Here is a 7960-nt window from a genome sequence, read left to right on the forward strand (position 1 = left end):
CACTGCTTCCCACATAAATAAAAGGCAGGACATGGTCTACGATAGATCACAGTTTTTTTTAATGACATAAGCGAGGAGAACAATCTCACGTTCATACTAAAAATTCCAACTAGACTCACAGGAATTCAGTCTGTATTTGTAATGGAAAGTCCCAGCCTCCCGTCCCTGTCCAGTGCACGTACATGTCCACACCCGCACTCACGCGCTCACACTCAGGCTGCGCCAGGACGCCCGCTTCAGGGGGCTCCTGGATCAACTGTCCTGCCTGTGGAACTGAGGTAAACTAGCTGTAGCTGCGAGTACTAAGCTGAGAGGGGCTACCTTATGTAAGGTATGGGCAGAAGCTTGATTTCTAGACCCGCGCCCCACCCCCCCCTCCGATCCTAGCAGGTGTCTGAGGCTCGGGTCCCTCCTCAGCTCCACACACAACAGTTAAGTACAACAGAGCTCTCCTTGGGGCTGGGGAGGCACAGTCCCCTGCCACACAACAGTCAGTCACGCTCATTCACCACGGGGAGGGGGACTAGTTACATCTACATCACATTATTTATAAAATAAGAATTACATTTTGTGTTTCCAGAAGGAGCTCTAGTCCCTCAGGAAAGCTGCCTGGGACAGCATTTGAGCCTCTTCTTCACACAGGTATAACTTAACTATACAGCTAAACTTCTAGTCAATAGCATTTATACTTAACCACCTCAATGAACCAAGCTTGAAGGAATTTAAAAGGCAATTTAGCTTAAATACAAAAATAAATTTTTATTTTGTTAAAAAATGTTTAAATATTTTTCCTTTTAATTTAGACACACGCATTCATACTTCTCCCAAAGAGGATGGGCATGGCAGCAAGGTTTTTGGGCCTGGGGTATGTGGTTTTGGAACCAAGGAAGAAGGAAGGAAGGGGTGGAGGAAGTAAGATACAATTTTAAAATGTGGTTAATTTAGGTTTTCTAACAGATACTACAAGTGATCTAGCCTACGGTGAAGTTAGGCAGGTGGGAAAGAAACAGCAGAGGGAAGAGGCCTTTGCTTCCCCTCAGACCCATCCTCCTTGGGCTGCCAGCCCTTAAAGTCAAAACACCATTTGAAAATTCAGGACTCGGCACTTGTAGCCATAAGTGGTGCTACTTTCCACATTCAATTAGCGAGGCCCCAGGAACTTGAGAAACAGTTAAGTCCGGCACTACCAACATGCCGCCACTCATACAATTCAGTTCTTCCTCCAAACTCGATTCAAAGAGCAATGGACTTGAGCATCAGACAAAATAACACAGGACAAGGCTTTAGACATACGATCCCGGAGAGGCAGACGAGCCCAATGAGGCCAATGGGGACGGTGGGCGAGGAGGCAGCTGAAAGCAGCGGGGGCGTCCTGCCTGCTCCAGGAGCTTCCCTTTCCTGGGGAAGGTATCACTCCTGGGTCTGCCAGGCTAACAGTCTTGAGCCACCAGGCTTTTAGGGGCCAAACTGGCAGAGAGGGTCGGGGATGAAACAGCGGCTCGCACTTGGCAGGAGGAAGTGGAACAGCAGGAGCAGCACCCGCTGGGGTCTCCAAAGGCAAAGCTAGAGTCAGGATCATTTTAAATGGAATCGATCCTGCAAGGAACCAGTAAGGGATGAAGCAGCGAGAAATGGGGAAACAGAGTCCCCTAATGGGACCAGAGGGGGAGAACCACTTTTTATAGCCAAGCCAAGCAAGGTAAAGTTTTAGGGATAATCCATCCCCCAATCCCATCAAGTGCATATCAGAGATGCAAGTGGGTGAGGGCTCTACCTGCTGCCCTCCGGCAAAGATGGCTCTCAGGGAAAAGGCGGGAAGGGAGGCCGCCTGACCAAGCTCATACACTAAACGAGAGTCAGGGAAGGCAGTGGACAATATGTACAGATGTTTCTTTAGTTCTCTCCAGCCTCACCAGTGGAACTGTTCAAGTAAGGTAGTAATAGGCTTCTGCCCCGCCACATCCTGCCTCCCCCTCCTCCCTCGAGAGGCCCGAGGCTTCTGCTTCCTGGAAGAGGGAAACAGCCCCTGGGGCTGCCATCACCTCCCTGGTGGCCGAAGCCAGAGGTCTGGGGCAGGTCTGCGTTATGGAACTGGAAGGGTCAGAGGCTCTTCCTAGCAGGTGCTGAGGTCCAGATTTGGGCAAGGGAGGCGGGGGTGTGGGGGGCAGGGGCAAAGGCTATTTCTTGCGGGTGTGCTGCCTTCGGGCCTGCAGTCGCTGTCGAGCCCCTGGGGTCTTGGATCCCGCACCAATGGAAAAGGAGGGGGCCGCCGATCCTGGAAAGATTCAACAAGATCTCATCAGGGTAGCTGCTACCTGAGAGCAGTCTCTAAAGAACACCGGATGCTGGGAGAAAGCCTCGCCAAGCTCTAGCAATTCTTCCGGGGGAGGGCTTCTTAAAAAGGCAAAATCCCAAGACCACAGAGAGGCTGGGAGCAAGGCCCAGAAAGGCATTTTTACCTGGCGTCCCAGCAGTCTGGCTCCTTCTCATCTCTGCTGCCCAACTCCAAACCTGGCTTGTGCTGGACTCCCAGATGAGCCTCGGAGAGCCGGAGCTGCCAGCCCACCCCACCCCATCTTCAGAGAGGAGATACGCAGGTCACACTGGCAACAAGGAGACTGGCCGCTTACCGAAAGGTCCAACTCCGACAAAGCCTTGGGCGGGTGTTGAGGATGCCCCAAAGGAGAGGCTGCTGCCTGATGCGCCCACCCCAGGAGCAGGGGTGTTCTGACCAAAGGCGGGTGTGGAGGTGCCTAGGATGAAGAGACAGCAGAGAACTGTAGAGACCAGGCCGGTGAGCAGAGGGCCTCAAAGCAGAGGGTTATAAGCCTAGTGGGGAGGTCTGCTCCCGGCAGGGCCTTCCCCGCAGGGCCCCTTAGCTCCCATTCAGCCCGCTGGAAGGAGGCCTTAACACGCGTTGCCCCAGGTGGGCCTCCCAGCCTGCTAACAGCTGTGCCGCGGTGGAGACAAGCCCCTCAGGTTGCCTTCTGACCACCTACGGCGTAGGGCCTCCGCATTCCCTTGGCCACCAGACACAGCAGCAGATGACCGTCAGTGGACCGCCACCTGTAGCCTGACCTGGTTACCTCCCTTCCACCAGGACTAGAAGCGTTATGCCTCTTCTCCTTGTTCACTGGCCTCCTCCCCTCCACCCGGTGGGTCCCCTGATCTCCCCCCGGGGCCCACTGGGACTCAGCCACCAGAAAACGCCCCGCCCTCACTGAGTGCTGCCATCCGCACCAGTCCCGCGGGGAAGGCCGCCTGCTCTCCCAGCTCTTCCTCCTCCCGGGGTGGGGGTGGGGGGCCGGGCTGGGGCGGGCGTCTTTCTGGCTTCCTGGGGCCCGGCCTGGTCCCCGTCTCTCCCTCCACTCCCACCTCCCCTGCAGGCACTGCACTGGCTCCCCGCTCGCCACCGCAGCAACTCCGGCTCCTGCTTTTCCTCAGCCTCAGAGAACCTCCGGGCCACCGCCCCTGCTGCTTTACTTGGTGAGTTGCAACAGGCGGGCCTTGCTGGCTACCACTTATTTTAGGTCTGTATCTCGTAACTGAACGGTGCTGGGGAAAAAGAACGGTGCCGACTGGCCTCACTGTAACTTCACAAGCACGCTTTTCCAGACTCAAAGCTGCCTGCGATCCCATCCCATCTTCTCCCCAGCTCCAAAGCGACCACTTTCAACAGGCCCTGCGGTGCCCTCACACACACCCCCCAGCCACAGCCCAAGCTCTTCTTGTCAGTCTCGGAGGTTAGATTTGTTACTTCCTCAGAAAGGCATCCCTCCACAGTCATTAATCACATACTTTTATCAAGACATTTATTGCTACCTGACACACTATTTACACATTTAACACCTGTTTCTTCACTACCACAACGTAAAGCTCCCCAAGAGCAGACGCCGCACAGCAGACCAAGTCAACTCCTGACCTTACCTCCAAACACAGGTTTGCTGTCCGGCGTGCTGGCCACGTTGAAGGCAAAGGGTGTGCTCTGGCTGGGCGCGCCCAAGCTGTTCTGACTCAAGCCTCCCCCGAAAGGGGTCGTGCTGCCAGTGGTCCCACTTTGTCCTGCTCCAAAGCCGAACGCTCCAGAGGCAGAGCTGGAGCCTGGGGTGGCCGCACTGATCCCAAAGCCCCCACCGCCGGCTGGGGCTGCCGGTCCCCCAAATGTGAAGGGCGATGGTGTCGTGCTGCCGAACACCGAGCTACTGGTCCCACTGCTGGCGGTCTGGGTTGTAGCTCCAAAGCCAGAGGTGGTGGCTGCACCGAAGGAGAAGGCAGCTGTGGTGCCACCAAAGGCTGGCTGGGTGCTGACAGGGGTGCCAAAGGCAGAGGCCGTGGCCTTCAGACCACTGAAGGCCGACTGCGCGGTGCCACCAAAGGCTGGCTGGGCCGGGGCTGGCGCTGGAGCCGCAGTCGGGGCCGGGGCTGCAGAGTTTCCAAAAGTGAAAGAGCTGCCGAAGCTGGGGACAAGGGCCGACTTGGCAGCCCCCTGCTGCTGCCCATCCGCAGCCCCGAAGGTGGGCTGGGGGTTGGCTCCTGGGTAGGACGAGGGAGGTGGCTTGGCGCTCGAGCCGAAGGGAATGTTGAACGCTGGGGCGGTGGCGCTACTGAACGTCAGCGTGGGCTGGCTGCTGCTGACTGGGGCTGAGGCGGTGAGGGTGCTGCCAAAGCCACTAAAGCTGGCTGTGCTGCTGCTGCTGCTGGGGGCGGTGTGGGCGGCACTGGGAAGGGATTGGCCAAAGGTGGCGACTGCTGTGGAAGCGGGCATGGCGGGAGGCTTGCCAAATTGGAATATGGGGCCCACGGCTGGGGTGAAGCTGGCACCGGAAGCAGGGGGAGTCCCAAAGAGGAAGGGCTGGGAGGCGGAAGCGGTGGTGCTAGTCACGCTGCTCGGGGTGCTGGCTGCGGTGCGCACACCGAAGCTGAACGCGGGCTTCGGAGCAGAGTCTGCGGAGGCGCTGGCTGTGGTCATGGACACCACTGCAGAGGTGGCGCCAGCCTGGCCGCTGAAGAGAGGGGCGCTCGTGGTAGTGGCTGGAGTAGCCGTTTGCTTGAGGGAGAAGGGAGTTAACATGGGCACAGATGCAGGTGGCCCCATGTTGCTAAAGATAGGCTTGAAAGTGAGGGGTGGGCTGCTAGTCGTCATGGGGACGGCTGAGCTGGAAGATGCCGTGGCTGTGACCTTGGAAGGGCTAGAGGGCAAGGGGCCCTCATTCTCGCTTTTAGGTGGGACCACAAAAATGGGCTTGAACATGGGAGATGCTGAAGACACAGCAGGGGCCGCAGAGGCAGGAGGGTTAACAGGTGGGGTGCTCAACATTCCAAACAGAATACTCTGCTTGGGGCTGGGAGATGGGGCGGATGGAGCTTGGGATTTGGCAGATGTCTCAGCCTGAGGGTCCGGAGGTGACTTGGCGTCAGTGACTGGTCCTGGGGAAGAAGCAGGGGTCAGTCCCAAGAAAGTGGTGGTAGATTTGGAGTCTTCGGAGGTGCCTGGAAGGGGTGCTGACTCTGAAGAGCCCAGAGGGGCCAGAGGGCTGGGTGTCTTTGGAGGCGAATGGGCCACAGTGGTTGCCACGCCAGCAGATTCTGGGAAGAAGAGCAGAGAAAGTGAATTTGGAATATCTCAAACATGACGCAGTGTTCAATGCCTAGCACAGTGCTAGGGATTCAACAGTCAACAATTATGACTAAATCTATACCACAGGCCTTTAAACTGTTCACTCCTGAAAGTCAAAGAAGTATTCATAATTTCTACCCTTCACAGGTCATAAGAAAAACAGAAGAGGATAAAACTTGGCCCAGTTGGGGGTTAAATGTGTAGAAACTAAGAAAAATCCAATTACCTGAACTCAAGTCCAATTAATTATGTAGATATACCTTATTCATCTAACAAAGATGTACTATATTACATTCACCCACCAGGCGCTAAGTACAGAGCATATGACCATGAATGAGACGGTCTCTGCCCATGAGCCCTGGGAGGGGCTGAATACCTAATATATTCTACACTATGATGAAGTGCAGTAGAGGAGTGTGTATATATGCAGTGCCAAGAAGGCAAGGGGCTGGAACAGCCAGCAGGTCCTTGGAAGCCTATTACCTTGTGCCTGCCGTCTAGCAAGCATGTGACAAGACACCTTAACCATGTGACCGTTTATACTTCAGGGACACCTCATGAGGTGAGCACTGTTCTTATTTTACAGATGAAAACAACAAGGCTCAGAGCAGCTAAGGGACTGGGTTTCAAATCAAGAGCTATTTGACTACCAAAGCTAAGCTGCCCTCCCCAGCTTCAAGTGTCGCAGCCCTTCCCTAAAATGTCCTGATTACAGATTTCTAAGGCTCTTAAGCCTGCACCAGCTCAGGTTTGGGAAGTCAGAATAGGTTCAACCTTTACAGCAATTTCCAGCAACTGATGGGCATGGTGCTTTTACTTCCATCTAAACAAAGGCTGATGTCATTACGTGCTCTAAAGTAAGCTCTCCCACTCACCAGGGAGGGATGGTAGGCCTGGGGAATTCTGCATCTTCTTCAAGCTCTCCAACAGTGGGTTAGTGCTTGGGGCTGGGAGGGAGGATGGGGATGAAGCAGTCCCAGCAGCAGGCAGGGTAAAAGTGAAAGAAGACTGACTGGTAGGTGGGTTCTCAGTGACAGAGTTTGAGGCAGCATCTAGGGAAGAAAGAAAAGATGCCATTGTCCTCCCTTGTTTGGGAATTCTTTCCAGTGGCATATCACGGAGCACGGGGAGTTCAGGGCCTCAGGACGACTCATTTAGAAAGGCTTCCCTTCAGTCTCAAGGCTCACTGTTCTCCAGATTCCACTGAGGACCCAAATGGACTTCCTAGATGAGACAGACCAAAATAAAACCAAAGGAAACAAACCCTCTCGGGGTGTGAAACTGATCTACATTCCTTACCAGTCTTATCCTCCAAGACCTTGTTAAACCACTGTAAAGAAGCTTTCTTTTCCAAGTCTAAGTCTTCAGCAGTGATTGAATAACCAAGCTGGGGAGGTGGAGGCTACCAAAGAGAAAAAGAAGTTGTCAATCAGGAGAAACTGGAAGAATCCTATATTTAGCCTTCCTAAGACAGAGTTAAGTGGGGGTGGGCAGAGGTAGATGGACAAGACCATACCAAGGTCAGCTGGTCCCCTCGCCTGGAGGGCAGCAACTGAACCTTCCGTTTACGCCGCCCAGAGCTGCCAGGTGTTGATGGGGAATTCCACGGGTTCTGTTTCTTACATGTGGTTTTATCTGCAACTAAAAAAAAAGAAAGACTTGTTTTCTTCCTTCTCTCTGCCAGAAATGGATAGGTTTGTCTATCCCGTTTTTTTTTTTTTTTTGCGGTACGCGGGCCTCTCACTGTTCTGGCCTCTCCCGTTGCAGAGCACAGGCTCTGGACGCGCAGGCCCAGCGGCCATGGCTCACAGGCCCAGCTGCTCCATGGCATGTGGGATCCTCCCGGACCGGGGCACGAACCCGTGTCCCCTTCATCGGCAGGCGGACTCCCAACCACTGCGCCACCAGGGAAGCCCTATCCCGTTTTTTTAAATTTTCTTTTGTTTTGTTTTTTTTGCGGTACGCGGGCCTCTCACTGTTCTGGCCTCTCCCGTTGCAGAGCACAGGCTCTGGACGCGCAGGCCCAGCGGCCATGGCTCACAGGCCCAGCTGCTCCATGGCATGTGGGATCCTCCCGGACCGGGGCACGAACCCGTGTCCCCTGCATCGGCAGGTGGACTCTCAACCACTGTGCCACCAGGGGAGCCCTACTATCCCGTTTTTAACATTGAGTTTTCAATGGGTATCTCTGAAAGATTCGATCTTCCATGATTTTGGGCTCTTGGATGGTGGCTGAAAGATTATATAGTCAAGGGCTTCCCTGGTGGCGCAGTGGTTGGGAGTCCACCTGCCGATGCAGGGGACACGGGTTCGTGCCCCGGTCCGGGAGGATCCCACATGCCG

General features: G+C 54.8%; 1 protein-coding gene across 1 annotated transcript in view; it reads right to left on the bottom strand.

The window, feature by feature from the left end:
- Window positions 1-37: 37 nt before the first annotated feature.
- POM121 (POM121 transmembrane nucleoporin) overlaps window positions 38-7960 on the bottom strand; it is a 23190-nt gene continuing 15267 nt past the window's right edge. Inside the window, exons 8-13 of the mRNA XM_024747186.1 lie at window positions 7134-7258; window positions 6917-7019; window positions 6493-6669; window positions 3928-5586; window positions 2631-2753; window positions 38-2275 (exon numbers count right to left, since the gene is read on the bottom strand). Coding sequence (XP_024602954.1) covers window positions 2178-2275; window positions 2631-2753; window positions 3928-5586; window positions 6493-6669; window positions 6917-7019; window positions 7134-7258 — 2285 coding nt within the window. The 3' untranslated portion in view covers window positions 38-2177. The remainder of the gene's footprint in view (window positions 2276-2630; window positions 2754-3927; window positions 5587-6492; window positions 6670-6916; window positions 7020-7133; window positions 7259-7960) is intronic.

This window comes from Neophocaena asiaeorientalis, unplaced genomic scaffold (genome assembly GCF_003031525.2).
Source record: "Neophocaena asiaeorientalis asiaeorientalis breed wild unplaced genomic scaffold, Neophocaena_asiaeorientalis_V1.1 scaffold607, whole genome shotgun sequence".
Taxonomy (NCBI): domain Eukaryota; kingdom Metazoa; phylum Chordata; class Mammalia; order Artiodactyla; family Phocoenidae; genus Neophocaena; species Neophocaena asiaeorientalis.